Genomic DNA, 22,850 nt, shown 5'->3' on the forward strand with positions numbered 1-22,850 from the left:
TTGCAGAGGTGAAAAGATATCAAAAAATACATAAAAATCAGAAAATAGATTGTTTTGTCAGGTGTGATCATGAAAATCATGTGGACTTAGAAGAACAGGGCTCTTAGGCTTCAATCAGTGTCCAGACACCACCTAGCTGTATTGAGGGAAACAAAGAAAAGCAAGCATGTCGTGTCAGTAGAGTAAGAATAGATAATAGGTGAATGGATGGTCATAGAACGACAGAGACGGCATCTGAGATTAAGAACAATATATACATTTTCCAAACTGGTATTCAATATGAATGATATGGCTGAGGTTAGGAACAAAAAGAATGATATTTCAACTATTTAGAGAGAGAAAAATTGAAAAAAGGGTGACAAATACTTTAAAACAATTCTGTTACTGTATTATTTTCACAGTATCAGGTATTTTGAGCTGTGAATGTAAACTAAAAAAAGATAAATATAGAATATAAGAACACATATGTTTAGTTTTTCACCACCTGGCAGACTCTTCACCCACCCACCTACCTGTTCAGTAGACACTGCCAATTCAGGAATTATACAAGGTTTGTATTGATTCACTGTTAAACAACATTTATAAAGCAAAAGTGATTAGTCAGCGACAATATGCTGATATTGTATGGTGACCTTGTCAGTCTCTTGATCAGTGCTGTTTTATTTTCAAAAACAATTTCTCCTGTGTGAAATGGCAGGTGAATTATTGTCAAAACAACAAAGATCTGAAAAACAAACTGAAATGTTACTCACTTGTGATTTTTCTGTCCATACTGTAAAGGTCTTGTTTACCAGCACATTCCAACTTCAGGCATTTGAATTACATCTTGATATACAACAAGCGCAAAGAAAGGCAGCAGCTCATCATAACGGATGTCAGACTCGTATGCAGCCATGTGCTGACATTTAATAGTTGCTGTATACATACCATATCTTGGGCTCAGTTAAAATTACACCTAACAATTAATGAACAGACTTAAATTCTGTAATGGATTATCTGTTAAAGCTACCGAGAACATTCAAACCAAAATCACCTTGGTATGTTTCACTAACACTTGAACCAGAATCTATCATGCTGTCACAATTAGCTCCTGAAGGACTGTCACTGTTATAACACAGTAAATTGGTTTCTATTTCACATGCTTTACACACCTGAAATCAGCTTGCTCTGTCACCTGCCCTTCGTCACCAGCCATTCACTGGATGAAGATATATGGGGTGGCTCATAGTGGATTACTTTGTTTTAGAGTTACAAGGGTTAAAGACTAATGGCAAGAATATTCATTCTTTCCAGCTACTTTAATAGTTTTGATTAGTTTTTCATTTGTTTTGTTATTTTATTTGTTTACAAAAATGTTTGTTTGTTTTCATTAACTATAACCACCTTGTTGGGCCTCACTATTTTTATGGACTGTCCCTGGGTTTTGACCTCATTGTTTTTAAATGAATATTTATATAACTTTTTAACCTCCACCAACACTGTTTACTTTTGATGGATTGTTTATTTATGAAGCAATTTTAAACACTGCACTTTTGGACACTTTGCTTGGATTGATTTGTAATAAAAGCACTGTTCACTTTTTCACCTTCCCCTTGCTTATGTGGTGTCCTCATTTGCCAGCTCATCCTGGTCATGACTAATCGACAGTGTCGGGTTCAATAGGCTCACAAAATGGAAGAGGAAAAGTGGAGCTAACTTGCACCGTCGCACTCTATCAAGCAAAATTTGCACCTGCAAGAGTTAAACAGAAAAACAAAACCTTGCAGTATTTTCATTTGAGGAGTGCATTAGCAGATCATAATGAGAATGTCCGAGGAGTACTGCCACCATAGTCAAAGTTATATGCATAATTATCCATGTTCTGCCTTTACAGTCCAAACAAGCCTTAAAGGAGCCCCCCTCATTGCCTTCCTTGAGTCAGAGTGAGACACAGTAAAATAACTGTATTACTATTCAGACTCACCTTATAAACATAATGAATGAAAAAAAGTGCAAAGTATCTGCAAAGACAGATCACAACCAAAAAAGATGTTACAGCTGTACCCTGAGCCATGGCTTCAAACAATGGAACAAGCCAGGACAGTATGTGCTCTAAGATTGGGAGAAAGAGAGAAAAAAAATGTATGGCTAGTTTGTGGTCATTTCTTGAACTTTGCAGTTATCTATTCACCTGCATCTTTTGCTGTTTAAGGCACAGTAGCATCATGAACAGCACTGCATCCTCACAACTCAGGCAAAATATTTTGCCACAAAGATCCAGCATATTTGGAAAACTCTTCTTTACTCTTATGGAAAACTTAAAAGTTCACTGTACCGTTATAATCCACTCAGAACTATTTCACTTTCACCTTTCCCATTGACTTCATTGCATTTTGCGGAGTTTGAAGTTCCTGAACATTTCTGTGATTTCGGCAAATTCGTGGCGAAACAAACTCTACAGTTTTTGCTCATCAGTACTGAAGATTTAGGGCTCAAATACACCACTCAACAAGGTCTGATGATTCCTACCGATTACCTTCAAATGGGACAATTGTCTTCGCAGTTAAAAAGTTGTACTGCAGTCACATTTACAGGGAAGTACAGGACATACATGAACAACATTGGTTAAACATGCAATTAATCAAATGACATTTTCCAGTTAAATGCAGTTAATTTTAATTGGTTGACAGTCCTACTTTTTATATTTATTTATATTCATATATACATACTGACACAGTATGTCACAATATTAGATGCCGTTTGTCATTTTATGGCTACCAACTCCCCTTTGTCTGCTTTCACTTTCTGCTAATGGACTTCTTGCCGTTGTGCATGGACTATTCAAGCTTCAGCTACACTAAAATCTTGACAGTATATGTTAGCTATTCTAAGGGAACCTGAACAATGATTCAAGCCCAAAAGACCCTATCCATGACGTTTTGTTTTTGTAAACAATTTTTAAAGAGAAAAAAGTGGAACAACCAGATAAATAAAGTGCAACAGCAAAAACACAAAGTTCACATCCCAAAATAAGTCTAAGGATAGAGCTGCCAGGGAAGAGGAAAAGAGGAAGGCCTAAGCGAAGGTTTATTGATGTGGTGAGAGGACATGCAGATGATGGGTGTAACAGAACAAGATGCACAGAACAGAAAGATATGGAAGAAGATGATCCACTGTGGCAACCCCTAACGGGAGCAGCCAAAAGAAGAAGAAGATTTAATGCAGACATACTGGTAACTACAACATATGAGAAGTGTAATGTTAAACAATGTTATTTTGATTCATCATCTGCAGCTTCACCAAAATTCTAAAATCGGTCTGAATGTAGCTCTTGTCATAGTGTCTCTTATCTAAGGAGAAAATGCAAGACAGCAGAGCATAGATGGAGAAAAACTAAACTAGCAGTCCACTATGAAAAATTGAAGGCACCAATAGTTGAATGTATCAAAGCAATCCATCTTGAGATAAAGTTCTATTTTTCTAAAATTGTAAAAGATAATGCTGAAAATTCAAGAGTTTTATTCTCAACTATTAATAGTCTTCAAAACCCAGCTCATTCCACGGAATTCCTCCTAACAATTACTAGCAAACACGTGATGATTTGCCATATATATTTTTTTTTAAAAACACAAAATAAATTTAGAAATAACATAATACACTCCCCAATTTAATGCTGTTGAACCACAGCATGCTAAATAAATGTTGCAGATGCAATGGCAGAGTCACATTTGGACTCGAGACTTCCTTATAAGGCTGGCAGTTGCTGATTCAGGAGGAGTTAATCCTGAAGGCATCATTCCAAGCAAGCAAGTTAATGCCATATTTCACACTTTCAAGGCAGGTGTCGATAATAGTCAACACAAAGAACTGAGGGTAAACTGCCAAGAAAAAAAAAATCACCTAGATTACATAGTTTTATCCACTAGATGCCAAGAAAGACCACGAGATAAAGATGAATTGGCATTTAATTTCATTGCGGCAAGGCATCAACTGCTAGTGGCAGCTCTTATCAAAAAAAACAAAAAAAAAAAACAACCTTTGCCAGAGATGTATTGTGTATTGTCTGACTCGGATTTTGCACCGTCAAATGAGGATTTTGACCTGTTGGAGGAAAGTGACAATGACTGTGCTGCTGAAAAACTGATTTGTTACTTTTGTGCTTTTCACAATTTGTGTAATATCAAGGAGTTTAGACAAAAAAAAAATGAAGCCTCCAAACATTTGTCATAACAGCGGTATAGGGATAGAAAATATTCAGTGGCAGAAGCTAACAGTAAGGGATGAGGACCAGAGGGCAGCTAATGCGTGTCATGTGGACTTTTTCCCGCCTAGTTTTCATTAATATCTCTTTCAGAACACAGTAACATCTACTTTCTGATTTTTCTTAACTGTTTGGACTTGTTGGTTACAAAATTCTGTATATAAACATGGTTAGGAGAAAGACCTGTATAGGAGGTTTATGAAAACATCAAAAGCAGCAATAGTAAGCACATTGTCTAAGTGTAGGATGCTTTGTGTGCTGTGCAGATTAAGGGTAAAAACCACACAAACCTTAAGATTCACCAACAGTGTTATCCAAAATTGGCCTACAACTTCTAGGCAAAGGGGGGAGGGAAGTGTCCTAATTAGGGAACACGTGCAATTCAAAGTCCACATAATGCAAAACAACTTATCTTCATGTTTGTAAAGAACAGCAGCTTGGGAAACGCACACAAAAAATGAAGCCACATCTTCATTGAAACTGGCATGTCTATAAGGCTATGTGATATACCATGGGTCAGAAAATTTGCTATTCACATTCTCTAACATGTCGTGTGCTACATTAATAAAGGTTATGGTGGGAATGTGGCATTGATTTATTTTATATAAGTATTTCTCTCCTTGACATTTTTGCTACTTCTGCCATTTGCTGCTTGCTTGATTCCAGTTAAACATTGGAAATTTGAATACAAAGTCCAGGTTGTTCACCAGGTCAACTAAATAAAGAATGTAAGCATGTTCAGAATCCATTTTGGGTTTTTCTTGTTTTTAAATGGAACATACATACAGGCTTTACGAACATTAAATATTAAAATAATAAAATTAAAATAGCTATATGGAAGCATCTTGAGTAAAAGGATCTGCAAACAACCAATTTAAATGCCAAATATCTTTTAAAAATACTGGTATTTAGTTTCTGTACATTCCAAATTAGCCTATCAAGACAATGGACAAGGAAGTTGCACTACAACGCACCAGCTCTGTACTAGAAACAATTTACCAATGCTCCTAAGACTTGTGCATTCACCGTAAGTGTATTGTACAACTATGATGGTGTCGCATTCTTTTACTTCAGTTGTATATAAAATGTAGCTTAGAAGTAAGAACACTTCACAACACTAACATGCATGTTAGAATTTACCTTTTTACTCCATATGCCATGTTAAGGAGGTTGTCCAGCCTAGAACAAGAAACAACCCAAAATTAGTTGTAAAATTAAAGAATTTTCACAGTTTAAATGGAAGGAAGTTTTAAGCAGGGATGATTTATAATGCAACCTAATACATATAAAGTAAATGGTTCTTTGACTGACTTTTAGGCTTGCTTTAATACCTATATGAATGAAACCACTATAACCATCTTAGTGACTGGCTGATATATTCAGGTATGAAAAAAATCTACATCAGTTCAGGGCATTTTAGAACACATTTTTCTACAGACGCCACTGCTCATGGCTACTTTCTTCAATGCTTTGATGTCAAATGAATATATTTGGAATACTTTTTTCTATTAACTAGTCCGCTTAGTCAAATTATTGTATACTGCATGCCCTGCAAACCCAAATAGTCTAGGCTATTAATTATACTCTTATTTGAGCAAGCATTACTTTGTTCAACTATTTTTCAAATTAAATGAAAAAACGAAACTAATGCGTGCTTGTACTTCTGATATACATTAATAAAACCAACAACAATTATTCATTTTTACAGGCTTCTCCAACGTAAACATTATGAAATCTCAAGATTTAAAATGAGCTCAAAATCTGTATCTCTATTTTCATGTGCAAAAAATTAAGACGAAGCATTTAATCATCCTATGGTTTTTTGTAAATGGATATATAATGCATTTACCGAGGACATATTTTTTAGTTAGCTGCTATCAAAAAGCCTTCAGTAAAAAGGCTAAAAAACTTAATTGCACTGCTGTTACACAAATTAGAAACATTAAAAATGTAGAGAAAGGGCACATAACTTTTTGGTAAAACTGAAATCTGTGCACACAGTATAAGGCACATGAACTGTTTGTAAAGACAAACCTTAAATAGTGCACTAAAATAAAATTACTAAGTTTGTCTGTGCTTAAACAAAAAATCCTTGAATGTGTAATCCATTTTTTTTTTTACCTTACACAATCAGCACTTAACAGACACTGGGAAACAAAAATTGACAGTTTTCTCATTTTGAGCTTAATGACTAGCAAATACTTGTATATACAGAATTCATGGTTTATGTTACAGTGGCTAGTTTTATTAGATTCCAATGAAACATTGAAGGGAAAGTACTTAAAAAGGAACTTAATTTATAATGATTTTTGTTCTGATCATTCTCATCTTCAAACAATTTGCTTTTCCTGGTGAGGGTCATGGTGGCCATAGGCTAAGCAGGTCAGCCCAGACTTCCTTTACCCAGCTACAGAACTTCCAGGAATTTCCAAACCAGCTGAGATATACAATTCCACTAGTGTCCCAGGTCTGCCATCCACTCTTACAACATGCCGAAACTGCCTCAACTGCGTCTTTTTCTGAAGCAGCAACTCTGAGACCTTTGTGAATCGCTGAGCATTACACCCTGTCATGGAGTATCAGCTCCGACACCCTGTGAAGAAACCTCATTTTTGCTGCCTGTGCTCACAATCTCATTTATTAGGTCATTACTTACAGTTTATGACTTTAGGCAAGGACAGGGATATACATCGAATGGTAAACCAAGAGCTGCTACAACTCCAATCCATCTATTGTTTTTATACTCCCATTCTCCGCTATTAGTGAACAAGATCCTAAGATACTTTAACTCCTCCACTAAGAGTTGTCCCTCCCACAATCCCCCCATAAACAATGAAGAAACTGCCAGATTTTTTGAAGGTCAGTCAGATGAGGCAAAGAGGACATAGTCTGCAAAATACTAACCCTTGCTTTCCCAACTAGACACCCTCATATACTTGGCTGTACCTCGATATGCTAGAAAACCGCAAACAGGTGAAGTGACGAGAGACAGCCTTGATGGCATTCGAACCCCATAGTGAAAAAATACAATTTAAATGCAAGTATTCAGATACGAATCTCACTCATACAGGGAATGAATAGCACACAAGAGCAGCCCTATTATCTTATAGCATCTTAGGATTTTTGATTGGTTAAATCAATAAGACAGCAAACCAAGAGGACACCATAATGTGGGATTTGAAAAAGAAATTGTAACTTGGTTAATTAACCATCAGTTTCGAATTCGACAACACTGGTAATTTAATAATTCAGCAACGCTATTTACCTTACCTTTCCCTGTTGTAGGAGTAATGAAGGTAAATGAAGGACATTTTAAGTAACAGAAGTATGAAAACTACATATACATGTTGACGTACAAGACTGGACGCAGGCAGACTAAAACATATAGGTTGGCTATTTACTAGTATTTATAGTTCTGAGTAATCTTGGCACAAATAAATAGTTTAACAATACCAAGTCTTACTAAGCATGATGTCAGATGTGTAGAGTTTTGTAGTTTTTGAAGTGAATTCTTCATGTGTTGGAGTGCACTCTCGCTTTGCTGCATGATCCTTTTCAGTTCTGTGCTGATGCTTTCTCAGTTGGCCTTCTGTTGTCTTTTGCCACTTCAAAAGGTAATAGGTGTTAACTCATTCTGGCCAAAGAGTTTAGATACTAAAGTTTCCCTTTTGAAGTCATGGCTTCTCGGCCTCAGACTACTGGCACACAACTTTGTCTTGAAAGACTGGGTCTCAGCTTTTGGTCCACAAAGAAAAGAGAATTTCACCTTTTCAGCTTCTCATGGAGAAGATGGCTTATAACATCTTAGGTTTCAGAGAGTCATTTTGGAGAGTCACCCCATCCTTGAGAGAATACCTGAACTTCTCTCCTCTCTTCGCTTCTTCCCATTACTTCGAGAGTTGGGGTTCATGTGGCTTTAAAGGTTGAACTTCTCCTGACTGGATTAAAGTCATTTCCAATTACAAAATCGGTGTCTTAATAGATGGGTTCTTCTGTCCATCTTAATGGTCATCCCTTAAATTATAGATCTTTGTGCCTGCTTGAGGCTATTTTGCACCTTCTGGCTCAAAGATCTGCAGAGGCCTTTGGAGAGATCTCAGGTCACTTCTGAGTTATACAGTTAGGTCCATAAATATTTGGACAGAGACAACTTTTTTCTAATTTTGGTTCTGTACATTACCATAATGAATTTTAAATGAAACAACTCAGATGCAGTTGAAGTGCAGACTTTCAGCTTTAATTCAGTGGGGTGAACAAAACGATTGCATAAAAATGTGAGGCAACTAAAGCATTTTTTTAAAACACAATCCCTTCATTTCAGGGGCTCAAAAGTAATTGGACAAATTAAATAACTGGAAATAAAATGTTCATTTCTAATACTTGGTTGAAAACCCTTTGCTGGCAAGGACAGCCTGAAGTCTTGAACTCATGGACATCACCAGGTGCTGGGTTTCCTCCTTTTTAATGCTCTGCCAGGCCTTTACTGCAGCGGCTTTCAGTTGCTGTTTGTTTGTCGGCCTGTCTGTCTGGTTTAGTCTTCAACAAGTGAAATGCATGCTCATTTGGGTTAAGATCAGGTAACTGACTTGGCCATTCAAGAATTTTCCACTTCTTTGCTTTAATAAACTCCTGGGTTGCTTTGGCTGTATGTGTTGGGTCATTGTTCATCTGTATCATGAAACACCACCCAATCAATTTGACTGCATTTAGCTGGATTTGAGCAGACACTATGTCTCTGAACACCTCAGAATTCACTCGGCTGCTTCTATCCTGTGTCACATCATCAATAAACACTAGTGTCCCAGTGCCACCGGCAGCCATGAACGCCCAAGCCATCACACTGCCTCCACCGTGTTTTACAGATGATGTGGTATGCTTTGGATAATGAGCTGTTCCACGCCTTCTCCATACTTTTTTCTTGCCATCATTCTGGTAGAGGTTGATCTTGGTTTCATCTGTCCAAAGAATGTTTTTTCCAGAACTGTGCTGGCTTTTTTAGATGTTCTTTAGCAAAGTCCAATCTAGCCTTTCTATTCTTGAGGCTTATGAGTGGCTTGCACCTTGCAGTGCACCTTCTGTATTTACTTTCATGCAGTCTTCTCTTTATGGTAGACTTGGATATCGATACGCCTACCCCCTGGAGAGTGTTATTCATTTGGTTGGCTGTTGTGAAGGGGTTTCTCTTCACCATGGAAATGATTCTGCGATCATCCACCACTGTTGTCTTCCGTGGACGTCCAGGTCTTTTTGCGTTGCTGAGTTCACGAGTACTTGCTTTCTTTCTCAGGATGTACCAAACTGTAGATTTTGCCACTCGTAATATTGTAGCAATTTCTCGGATGGGTTTTTTCTGTTTTCGCAACTTAAGGATGGCTTCTTTCACCTGCATGGAGAGCTCCTTTGACCGCATGTTGTCTGTTCACAGTAAAATCTTCCACATGCAAGCACCACATCTCAAATCAACTCTAGGCCTTTTATCTGCTTAATTGATAATGACATAACGACAGACTTGCCCACACCTGCCCATGAAATAGCCTGAGTCAATCGTCCAATTACTTTTGAGCCCCTGAAATGAAGGGATTGTGTTAAAAAATGCTTTAGTTGCCTCACATTTTTATGCAATCATTTTGTTCACCCCACTGAATTAAAGCTGAAAGTCTGCACTTCAACTGCATCTGAGTTGTTTCATTTCAAATTCATTGTGGTAATGTACATAACCAAAATTAGAAAAAAAGTCGTGTCTGTCCAAATATTTATGGACCTAACTGTAAAAACAAGTTTTAAGCTTATACTGAAGCTCTCTACCTTTACATGTATAAAAATATTCACCCCCCAGTATATTTTTCAGCCAAAATCACAAAGTACTGTGCCTATGAAAAATAAGTGATCTAATTATTTGTATATCAAAATCAGTGCTATCAGATGATTGCAATGCAATTTGATTACGAGCCTTTCAATTTGTTCAGAATGAAACCTTGGGACAGCAAAAAAAAAAAAAAAATCATTCCAAAAGTTGTACAGTGTCTAAAACCTGTTTAACCTTTTATTTTAATAAGCTATATGCATCTCCAGGATGTGTTTTATCACATGGAGTGGTAAAAATAGGAGGGGGACTGAAGATCTCTTTGAATGAGTAATGGTTTAAAAAAGCACAATTAAAACTAAAATGTATTAAGAGATTGAAATTTGGCCTTCATTTATCCACGTTACCGCCCAGAGAGATACATTACCCAGGCTGAATCAGCAACAGAAGTGATTCACTGCGTACCAATATTTTAATAATGAATAATTATAAATACTGGTGACTACAAACAAAACAAACGAAAAATGATTTTGAGGAATCCGAAAGTGTTGTTCATGTTTATATTTCTTTTGATCCTTTATCAAATAAACCAGCACCACCTCTTTTTGATTCTGTGGGGCAGCCAGGAATAAAAGTGAACAGCCAAGATCCACTAAGATACTTGAAGTTATTTCTGGATGATAATATTTTTGAAAGAATTGTTGAGACAAACCGTTAGGCCAGGTTTATACTTCACGCAACGTGACATGCTCCAGTGGACACTACTGCTACGCAAGCATTTTTCTGTTCACACTTGTGCGCGTACTTTACGTAAATCTGGAATATTCCACCAGGTGGCAGTGTGAGATATCATCATGGTGAGAAAACGTGAAACATCCATTAAAATCTGAGGACACCATGCCGCAATCTCTCTGAAAAGGATGTTCAAGGATTCATCAATCTAGGGATGTACCCATCCCAACTAGCACTGGGAACAAGGCAGAAACAATTCCTGGACGGGGCATCAGCTCATCGCAAGGTGAATACAAGCACTCATATACACTATTGTCATTTTCATGTCACCAAATCCCCAAACCTGCATAAGTTTGGAAGGAAACCGGAGCACACTGTGGAAACCCAGCAGGAGAACATTGTAAACTCCAGGCAGGCAACATCAGCAACGTGACTCCCTGCGAGACGGCAGCAAATCAATGAAGTGAAGAAGTAGACCAGATTGTAGACATGCAGTTTATGTGACAGGAATTATGTGAGAATTAGGTTTTCTGATAGTTGTTTTTCACATCATTGGCTAACCCTGCCACAAGGTATGCACAAACCAGTGTACTTCTTCGTGCCAGTCCCAAGCACGGATAAATGGGGAGTGTTACGTGAGGAAAGGCATCCAGCATAAAACTTTGCCAAATCAATATAGGGACAACAATACAAATTTCCACACCCGTTTGGTTGGGCCCTGGGTTAACAATAACCACCACCAGTACTGTTAGCCAACAGGGTGCTGGCCAAAGGAGAAGAAAAATTAGGAGACATGCCCGGAGGCAGGAGGAGAGGAGGAAGGTAAAGAAAGAGTGGAACTGAGGGTAGGAATTTTGAATGTTGGCAGTATGACTGGTAAGGGGGGAGAGTTAGCAGACATGATGGAGAGAAGGAAGGTTGATATATTATGCGTGTAAGAGACTAAATGGAAGGGGAGTAAGGCCAGGTGGATCGGAGGTGGATTCAAGTTATTCTATCATCAGTAACAGCGGACTGCATAACAACGTGCAGTGAATACACTTGACGGATAGTTTTCATACTCTGTAAGTTTAGCATTCGTTTGCTCAAAGGTCAATGCACTTACTGCTTCCTGAGCAGCTCTTTTCTCCACCCTAGCGGCCCGCTTCTTTTCTTCCGTCTGCATCTTTTCCTGCTAAAATTGATTAAGTCAGTTTTTGTGATGCAATTACTTAGTATGTTTTTCTTAATTTTTTACTTAAGTTGACACTTAAGTCTTCAATCTGCCTCAATAATGATTTGAGATATGAAGAGGTAGAGGAAGTGATGGCGAAGGTGGTAGGGATGAGAACAGTGCCCGTACGCATGTGGGCGCCTTGCTGCCCACAGCCGAGAGTTAAAATAAAATAAAAGTAGAGGAATAAAAGTCATCACCCCGACAGCGGACAGTAGAGGTCACGCAGTATATGTGTACCAAATTTCAGGTCAATAGGTCAAATGGTTTGTGAACTACAGGTGATTTAAAATCCTGGACAGACAAATGAACAGCCATGGTAGAGTATTATATAAGAAAGATGGTGTGGATGGAAGGAGAAATGGGGTAGGGGTTATTCTGAAGGAACAGTATGTCAAGAGTGTTTTGGAGGTGAAAAGAGAGTGTCAGACAGAGGAATGATTATGAAGTTGGAAATTGGAAGTGTGATGATGAATGTTGTTACTGCATATGCCCTGCAAGTTGGGTGTGCGATGGATGAGAAAGAAGATTTTTGGAGTGAGTTGGATGAAGTGATGAACAGTGTACCGAAGGGACAGAAAGTGGTGATTGGAGTGGATTTCAATGGACATGTTGATGAAGGGAACAGAGGAGACGAGGAGGTAAATGTGTAGGTATAGTGTCAAGGAGAGGAATAATTCTTTAATAATAATTCTTTGCATTTATATAGCGCTTTTCTCACTATTCAAAGCACTCAGCAATTGCAGGTTAAGGGCCTTGCTCAAGGGCCCAACAATGCAGAGTCCCTTTTGGCATTTGTGGAATTCGAACCGGCAACCTTCCGATTGCCAGTGCAGATCCCTAGCCTCAGAGCCACCACTCCTGAAGAAGGACAGATGACAGTGGATTTTGTCAAAAGGATGGACACGGCTGTAGTGAATATGTATTTTGAGAAGAGGGAGGAACATAGGGTGACGTACAAGAGTGGAGGAAGATGCACACAGGTAGATTATATCCTATGTGGAAGAGTCCATCTGAAGGAGATTGAAGACTGCAAAGTGGTGACAGGGGAAAGTGTAGTTAAGCAGCATAGGTAGGATAACGGCGATAAAGAGGAAGAAAGAGGGCATAGCCAAGAATCGAATGGTGGAAGCTGAAAAAGGAAGATTGCAAGGTTGAGTTTAGGGAGAAGGTGAGACAGGCACTAGGTGGTAGAGAAGAGTTACCAGACAGTTAGGCAACTACAGCAGAAATAGTAAGGGTGATGACAGAAAGAAGGGTGCTTGGTGTGACATCTGGACAGAGGAAAAGGAAATCTGGTGGTGGAATGGGTAAGTACAAGAGAGTATAAAGAGGCTGATGATGATGAAGAAGTGGGATAAGTCCGAGAGATGCAGAAAGTAGACAAGAGTACAAGGAGATAAGGTGCAAGGTGAAGAGAGGGCTGCCAAAGGCTAAAGAAAAGGCACATGATGAGTTGTACGAGAGGCTGGACACTAAGGAGAGAGAAATGGACCTGTACAGATTGGCTAGACAGAGGGACAGAGTTGGCAAAGAAGTGCAACAGGTTAGGGTGGATAAAAGATAAAGATGGAAATGTACTCACAAGCGTGGAGAGTGTTGAGCAGATAGAAAGAGTACTTTGAGAGGCTGATGAATGAAGAGAATGAGAGAGAGAAGAGGTTGGATGATGTGAAGATAGTGAATCAGGAAGTGCAATGGATTAATTAGCAAGGAGGAAGTAAGGACAGCTATGATGTAGATGAAAAATGGAAAGGACGTTGGTCCAGATGACATACCTGTGGAAGCATGGAGGTGTTTAGGAGAGATGGCAGTGGAGTTTTTGACCAGATTGTTTAATGGAATCTTGGAAAGTGAGAGGATACCTGAAGAGTGGAGAAGTGTACTAGTGCCAATATTTAAGAATAAGAAAGATGTGCAGGACTGTAGTAACTACTGGGGGATAAAATTGATGAGCCACAGCATGAAGTTATGGGAAAGGTGATGATTAGTGAGCAGCAGTATTGTTTCATGCCAAGAAAGAGCACCATAGATGTGAGGTTTGCTCTGAGGATGTTGATAGAGAAATAAGGAGATGGCCAGAAGGAGTTGCATTGCATCTTTGTGGACCTGGAGAAAACATGACAAGGTGCCTCGAGAGGAGCTGTGGTATTGTATGAAGAAGTTGGGAGTGGCAGAGAAGTACATAAGAGTTGTACAGGATACAGTATGTACAAGAGAAGTGTGACAGTTGTGAGGTCTGCGGTAGGAGTGATGGAAGCATTCAAGGTGGAAGTGGGAGTACATAAGGGATTGGCTCTGAGCCATTTCTTATTTGCAATGGTGATGGACAGGTTGACAGACAAGATTAGACAGGAGTCACAATGGACTATAATGTTTGCTGATGACATTGTGATCTGTAGGGCGCAGGTTGAGGAGACACTGGAGAGGTGGAGATATGCTCTAGAGAGGACAGGAATGAAGGCCAGTAGGAACAAGACAGAATACATGTGTGTAGAATGGTGAGGACGCAAGGAGTAGAGTTGGCAAAGGCGAATGAATTGAAATACTTGGGATGAACAGTACAGAGTAATGGGGATTGTGGAAGAGAGGTGAAAAAGAGCGCAGGCAGGGTAGAATGGGGGAAGAAGAGTGTCAGGAGTAATTTGTGACAGATGGGTATGAGCAACAGTGAAAGGGAAGGTCTACAGCAGTGGTAGTCAACCTGGTCCCTACCGCCCACTAGTGGGCGTTCCAGCTTTCATGGTGGGCGGTAGCGGAGCAACCAAACAGCGCTGCGATTACATACTATTGTCGCCCAAAAACTAGCCGTTCGTCGTTTTATTACCCCGTAGACAAAGAACTCCATGGTTCGACGCTTCGACAGAAACTGCCGGACAATGGAGACACCAATTAACTCATATTTTCATCTCGATTCCCAGATTTTAGGGTAATAGGGTGACATTCTAGGAACCCCCCCCTTGGACTGCCAAAACTAGCCGATGTCTCGCTACTTCGCCCCGATCGCAAAGAAGTGATGCCATTGGCCAACACCCGCTACATAAAATTTTATAAAACGCACAACCACGGATACTCACTAACTTAGTCTCGTCTCGACAAACTCTCTCTCAACCATGACACTTGTAACATCCAGCAATCCTCAACTTAGAGGTACCCAGCATTTGTTACTCTGTCAACACATTCATCATTTCAACGTACAAGAAGCTACAATTACTACATGCCGATCCTGACTCCCAACGGCTGTTGTTGGATCCACATATCGTTCAACATTACGGTCGGACGAAAACCTCGCGGGATCGTGATAGCCAGCGCCTTGACTGACCATCCACGTCCAATGTACACTGTGCTGTCCAGCGACCGGAATGCCTGATCCTGCCTGACCAACGGCAGGAGACGAGAAGGACGTCTCGCATACCGGATCGGAAAAGCACGCAGCCTTCCAAAAGTCGCGACCACGCAACAGACTTCAAGCGCATAAGTTTTGTTCACGTTACGTAATCGAAACTAAAGTCAGTACGTAATTAGATTTCTGAGAGCAAGCACGTGCTCACAGCTTCAAACAAAATATTGTGAAATATCGTGAGCCCATGTCTCAAAAAAAGAAATACGCACGCGGCTATTCGCCAGAGTATCTGAAGATGGGTTTCATAGAATCTGTTGCAAAAACACAACATCCAATGTGTTTATTGTGCCATAACACATTATCCAATGAGGCAATGAAGCCAAGTCGATTGCGAGAACATCTTTCTACAAAGCATCCAAATGACAAGGACAAGCCCATTGAATATTTTCAGGAAATATATAAAAAATTTCAAAATCGTTCAACTATCGTTGCATCTTTTAAGAAACAACATACAATGAACGAAGATGGATTAATTGCCACTTATCGCATTTCACAATTAATTGCAAAAAGTGGTAAAAGCTATAATATTGGAGAAACTAATAATACCCTCTATAAAAGAATTTATCTCAACAGTAATGCATCAGGATATACCTCAAATTTTAAAAACGTTGCCCCTAAGCGATAGCACAGTAAAGCGACGAATTGATGAAATGGCAGTTAATGTTGAAAACAAACAAGTATTCTCCAAAACTCTTCATTTTCCATGCAATTGGACGAATCTACCATTGCAGATAATGATGCTTTATTGATGGCATACGTACGCTATTTTGATGAAAATGAGAAGAAATGCTATTCGCAATAAATCTCATCACAGATAGAAAAGGATTATCTATATTTAATACTGTGAGAACATACTTTACAAAAAATAGTATCCCTTTGAATAATATTGTTGCATGCGCTACTGATGGAGCACCATCAATGGTAGGTCGCTATCGTGGATTTGTTGCTTATTTGAAGCAGGAAGTGCCAAATGTTTTATGTATTCATTGTGTGGTGCACAGACAACATCTTGTAGGAAAACATCTAAGTACAAGTCTCCATTCATCATTAACTATAATAATTCGAGCCGTAAACAAGATCAAATCCAATGCAAAGAATGATAGAATGTTTCGGCAGCTTTGCCAGGACAATAATGAAGATTTTATTAAGTTACTTTTGCACACAGAAGTTCGGTGGCTGTCAAAGGGTACATATATGGCTAGATTTGTAGCATTATATGATAGTGTCATACAATTTTTTGAAATAATGAGACCAATCTGTGTCAACAGTTAAAAACAGTAAAGAATGATGCCTTTTACTTGGCAGATATTTTCAAGAGATTTAACAATGTCAATTTGCAGCTTCAAGGAGCTAATAAAACTCTTATAGGTTGCCAAAGTATTGTGCTATTTATTGACAAACTTGAACTACTTCATCATAATCTATTGAAGAGAGAATTTCATCAGTTTCCTCAATTATCATCTATAAAAGATGATGCAACTCCAGAGGATATTGACAGATTCAGTAGCCACCTCAATGAACTTAAATTGGACATGGAAAAACGATTTGAAGATATTTTGAAATTGAAGGTATATGACTGGATGAAAAATCCTTTTACCGCAAATATTGAAGAGGCTGATACAACTTGCCAAAAAGAACTGTTAGAAATTAGATATGATGAAGAAAGTAAACATAAATTCGACAGTGGTGGATATGAAAACCTATGGCAAAATAAAAAAATGCCGGTCTTATATCCAAATATGTGGAAAATGGTATTCAGTTTATTGATACCTTTCCCTACCTCTTATCTTGTGGAATCAGGATTTAGTGCTGTTAATCATATTATAACCAAAGAAAGAAACCACCTGAATATTTCCGAAAGGGGAGACCTTCGTTTGTTCCTCACAAAAATTGAACAGGATATTCAATATTTAGTTTCCCAGCATCAGCCTCAGGGATCCCACTAATAATTCAATTAACTAATGTAATTTCTATGTATGCAAAGTATAAATAAAAAGATAGATTTAAATATAGTAAGTTGTTTTATAAAGATTTATTCTGCCAAACTTAGCGAAAATCCGACAAAGTACTTGGTAAGTAATTATTATTATATGCTTTAACTTGCTGTAACTCTGCTTTATAAATTTTATAAAGTAAAGTTACTTCCCTACTTTATAAATCACCATTACTGTGGAACCGGTGGGCGGTTAGAAAATTTTACTACTAATAGAGATACAAAAGTGGGAGGTAGGTATAAAAAGGTTGACTACCCCTGGTCTACAGGATTGTATTGAAACCAGCTATGTTATATGGGTTGGAGACTGTGGCACTGACCAGAAAGCATGAGACAGAGCTGGAGATAGAGTTAAAGACGCTAAGATTTGCACTGGGTGCGACAAGGATGGATAGCATTAGAAATGAGTACATTAGAGGGTCAGCTCAAGTTGGACGGTTGGGAGACAAAGTCAGAGAAACGAGATTGCATTGGTTTGGACATGTGCAGAGGAGAGATACTGGGTATATTGGGAGAAGGATGCTAAGGATAGAGCTGCCAGGGAAGAGGAAAAGAGGAAGGCCCAAGGGAAGATTTATGGATGTGGTGAGAGCACATGCAGGTGATGGGTCTAACAGAACAAAATGCAGAGGACAGAAAGATATTTAAGAAGATGATCTGCTGTGGCAACCCCTAACGAGAGTAGCTAAAAGAAGAAGTTTTTGACATCATTTGTGAATTTCCCCCTGGGATTAATAAAGTATCTATCTATCTATCTATCATTGGCTCATGTCCAGCATTGGTCATTATTAGGTCCTATTCAGTCAGAATCAGTTATGTAATTTCTCCACTAAAACATGTTAAAAATTGTTCTCAGTCACCACTAAAAACTATATGGGGTAACCTTAAGGAGGGGAAAAAAATAGGTGGTGTATTTCTTTAAGTTATTCCTTCTTGCTTCTTATTGTTGACTATATCTGGCAAGACATCTCAGACCAAAAGAATACAGTGCTTTACTCAATTAACAATACTGTAAGGAAGTATATAAACAAAGTATACATTTACAGATACACAGGAAAGGCACTTGATTGAATATAAATACTGTGCACTAATTGGACTGCTTAGTTTAACACAAACCAAAAAGCCTTTATTCATGAAAATCGACTTAAATATTACAGAAGAATGTTCTTGCCATTGTACACAATACAGACGTTACTGGTATTTGTAATTGAAACTAAGAACTAAATGCTGATGGAAGGTTTTGACTCCATGTACTGTACCTTTACCTATTAAATATTACAAATTTTTTACCTTGAAATGAGACCTCAGGCAATGATACAAGTTGAATTTAAGTTGAAAACTAGGCCTTTTCTCCTTCTTAAAAAAGATGGCATACGGAACTGAATCTATCAACCTATACACAGAAACCACTTTATTTTAAAATATTCACTGCATTAGGCTTTTCAATTTTCCTAAGTTGTCCTGTAACATCTAGTGTTATTAATGAAATCAATCCTATTGAACATTTCTAAACATTTAAACCTAGATGCAGCATAATTATGTTTTCAGGAAGATCTTAAATTCACAATGCATAGTGATATAGTGATAGTGCAAAGTGATATTGAAAGGCACTTTTTAAAGAATATGTTTATTTCATACAAGATTTTTTATACACACACACACACTATATAAACAAAAGGTTTCACTCTAAAACTTTACCTGGATTACCGTGTTTCCCCAAAAATAAGACCAGATCTTATATTAATTCTTGCTCCAACAGCTATGTTCTATTTATTCATGTACAACAATATACATTTATCCAAATACAGTCATGTCATCTTCTGGAATATTGTCATAACTCTCCACATTCAAACCCTGAATTCCTGCCTGAATGTATTGCTACTCCAGCCGCTTATAGGATCCGCCAGGGTCGATGTGTGTGCTTCAGTGTTTGATGTGGTGAAGCAAAATGCTGACATACAAATGTATTCGTATTGTTTTTATATCCAAGCGTCGCATATTCCCTAAAGTAATGACACGATATATTTTGAAGTTCTCACATACCATCTTCTGTGCTGTGGTTTTTATTTTGCATCTTCACAATACCATCAGAATGCATGGAGGCATATTTGAGCCACAGAGGAAAAAAAAGAAAATGTCTATTTTGTGATTAAAGTGGAAATTTCGGCTTTAAACTCTAAATGTTCTCTTTAATCCTGTACTTTATCATTAAAGTAGATCTTCATAAACGTCATCTTAAAACCGACCCAGTTCTTAATTGCAACACATTTATAATATTCCAGCTCTCTGCACATTTAGAATTCTTAGATTTATACTTGACATCACTTTCATAATGAAAAGCATTCAAATATGTATGTTACATTTACAGATAAATCGTTAACAGTATTCATTATTCAAACAAAGTTAATAGTTACACATATGAGGTGGCAGAGTTGTAGCACTACTGTCTCGCAGGGAGTCGCATCCCTTGTGATCCTTGCCTGGAGTTTGCATGTTTTCCTGGTGGGTTTCCACAGTGTGATCAGTTTTCCATCCAAAGACATGAAGGTTTGGGGATTTGGTGAAGCTACAATGATGGCAAGTGTGTGCTGTCAAACACATGCGCATGGGAGGCAGCTAAAGGGCTTGAGTAAGGGCAATTCCGAGGCTTTCCGAGATGTGGCAGAGTGCACTGACTCTTTCTCCCTTTCCTGTAGACCATTCACGGGAGATTCCACCTGGCTCTCTTGATGTCACTTCCCAGGACCGAGCCTATGGAAGGAGACCTTGCTGGCTCCAGCCCCTGTGATGTCACGTCCAGGCTCGAACCAATGGCCGAAGACCTTCATGAGCCCGACCCTTATGATCTCACTTCCTGTCTTCCCGTTTAAAAGCGTACACCTTTTCCCTATTCCCTCAGTTCTGTTTTGGACTCGGTTTTGTGCACAGCAGTGCTGTATTTACTTGCTCAACTTTGCAGCCGGGAAATCAATTATATGGGTGGCTGCCCCAAACCTTTCCATGACACAGAGTCTAGTTTCTGACATTGGTGTAGTTGGCAGGATGGAGAAGTCCCGGAAGAGAAGGGGACAGGACCTGCAATGTCCCCAGGTGGTGCATACCGGGGCCGAGTTTTCAGGTGGGGAGGGTGTCCCGTGGTTTGGCGAGACCCGGTACGGGCTCTGTTCCCGGCACATGTAACTAGGCCACCTAGTGGCCAGGGAGTGTGTGGGAGGGGCTCAGAGTTGGGCTGCTCTGGAGGGGGGAGACAAAAGGGGCTTATTATGCTCTCTCGGAGGAAAGTGCCCGCTTCCCTGTGAAACCAGAGCCCCAATTACCACCTAGGGGTTCCCCAGACTGGCAGGTGAGTAAAATAAAGAACTGGAGGTTGGACCCAGAGCGGCCGACCTACAAGCAAGCCTGGTCCTTCTGGACAATGGTAGGGCATGGCTACGGCCATTTGAGAACAAGCCTTACCACATAATAGAGCAGGTAGCTTGCTATCTGCTCCTGAAATCGCTTCCCCATGGCTTCACCCAGCCAGTCTGGGGCAAGCAGTTTATGAACATGGCAGAGCTCATAGAGGTCCTGGAGACTCAAAGGACTGCCTCACAATCTGAGGGAGCAAGGAGGGATGCAGGTGGAGGGGGAGGAGGGGTTGGTATGCTTTGACTAACCCGTTGGCGGTCCCACATACAGGCGTGGTGATTGTAAACGGGTACAAGACCACGGCCTTATTCGATTCCGGTAGCAACTTTAATTACTTTCAGGCAGAAACCAGTGTTTGCTTCTGCCAGTACAAAATCCTTTATGCCATACTTTCTGGGCTTGTCTGGCATATATTTGCAGAAAAAAAAGCACCCCTTGTATTTTATCATAGATTCATGCACAGACAAATCATGGCCAGGCTGATAAAATTGTTTCTATGTTGGTTCCACAATGTCAAGCAGGGGCTGAACTTAATGCATGGCGTTATAGCCTGGCTCACCCCTTGGGATTTACTTCTGGTTATCACAGAAGTGAATAAAACTTTGCAGCATCACGTACCTATCATCACGCTGCATAACCTATCCAAAGCCACCAGGGGACAAAGCACGTCTGGACCAATGCTCCCTGAAGTTATATCACCAGTTCTGTCCCATCTCTATTTGTAATGCCACAGCGCCCTTCATCTCGTCTTTTGCTGTGGGTTTCCACTTTGAAAAACGAGAATGCGATGCAAGCGCGGCCCGCGATTCAAAAAATTTCTCTGCCTACCTGTTTGCCTCATCTGACAGTAGCTGAAAAGCAGCATCAGGATAAAGCAGCCTGAAGTAGTCCAGCAGCTGGTGATCTGTCGTGTCCAACAGCAAGCCATGCTGTCTTGTGAAGTCCAGTAGCCAGTTCGGCTCCCACGGATCAATGTCTGGGTATTCCTCCCATGCGAACCTTGCCGTAGGTGCATCGGCTGCGCGAATTCGCTCAGCTGGCGCGGCATCGACTGGTGTCTGATCAGCTGATACCAGCTTCTCCCTCTCTTGCTCGATTTCCTGATCACTGTCAATAAAATCCGATTCTGAAAAATCAGAGTCCGACTCAGCGATGATACGCAAAACATTGTCTGCCGAGTGTTTTCTTTTCTGCACTCACTTCGCTCCCTTGTGACATGTCGATGCCATCTTGCCTTTGTTTACATTTCGCAACTCACGCACACGCAAGGATTAGTTGCCGAGTCAACGAGTCTAGCATTCCTCCAAGCACAGAGGGAATGCCTGTGACGCGACAGTGAGTTTTGTCACCATTAACAGCTGATTGTCGCCCTCTATCGCTGGATGTCAACTTTTGTCGACATTCGCCCTAAAAGTTAATGGCCAGCGCACGAACCAGTCGATGCCACAGGGCTCTCACTTTGTGTTAGACAACGACCTTCTCTATCGTGTAGCAGTACATGATGGGCAGGAGAGATGGCTACTGCTAATCCCGCGGACCTTCCGGTGGCAGGTCTGTGAGTTAGCACACGCCCACCTCCTAGGTGGCCACTTGGGCACCGAGAAAACCCTGGAGCGGATCAAGCTCCGTTTCTATTGGCCGGGAATCAATGAGGAGGTTCATCGCTTTTGCACTTGTCCAGAGTGTCAATTGCAACAAATTCCTATGAAGGACCGTGCGCTCCTTTCGTTCCTATTCCCGATTGATATTCCATTCCACAGAATTGGGGTTGATTTAGTTGAACCTCTAGAGCCCTCAGCCCGAGGACACAAGTACATTTTAATCCTTGTGGATCATGTTACCAAATACCCCGAAGCTATTCCATTGCGCTCAGCTACTTCTAACGCCATCGCACGGGAATTGCTAGGGGTCTTCACGTGTGTTGGCATTCCGAAGGAAGTCCTGACGGACCAAGGGACGCCCTTTACCTCGGAGACGTTCAAGGAGACTGCCAAGTTACTTAAAATAAAGCATCTAAAGACTGCAGTGTATCATCCTCAAACCGACGGTCTGGTAGAG

The 22,850-nt window shown here is 39.9% G+C and overlaps 1 protein-coding gene across 7 annotated transcripts in view; it reads right to left on the reverse strand.

Annotated features, from left to right (window-relative positions):
* The window catches only part of elavl2 (ELAV like neuron-specific RNA binding protein 2), a 589,373-nt gene that overhangs the window by 54,550 nt on the left and 511,973 nt on the right, over positions 1-22,850 (reverse strand). For 5 of the 7 annotated variants that reach the window (XM_051930137.1, XM_051930135.1, XM_051930136.1 and 2 more), the window contains one exon: positions 5,381-5,419. The exons of the other annotated variants lie outside the window; for them this stretch is intronic. In XM_051930137.1, coding sequence (XP_051786097.1) covers positions 5,381-5,419 — 39 coding nt within the window. The remainder of the gene's footprint in view (positions 1-5,380; positions 5,420-22,850) is intronic. 7 annotated transcript variants of the gene reach the window in all.

Source organism: Erpetoichthys calabaricus, chromosome 7 (assembly GCF_900747795.2).
Source record: "Erpetoichthys calabaricus chromosome 7, fErpCal1.3, whole genome shotgun sequence".
Taxonomy (NCBI): domain Eukaryota; kingdom Metazoa; phylum Chordata; class Cladistia; order Polypteriformes; family Polypteridae; genus Erpetoichthys; species Erpetoichthys calabaricus.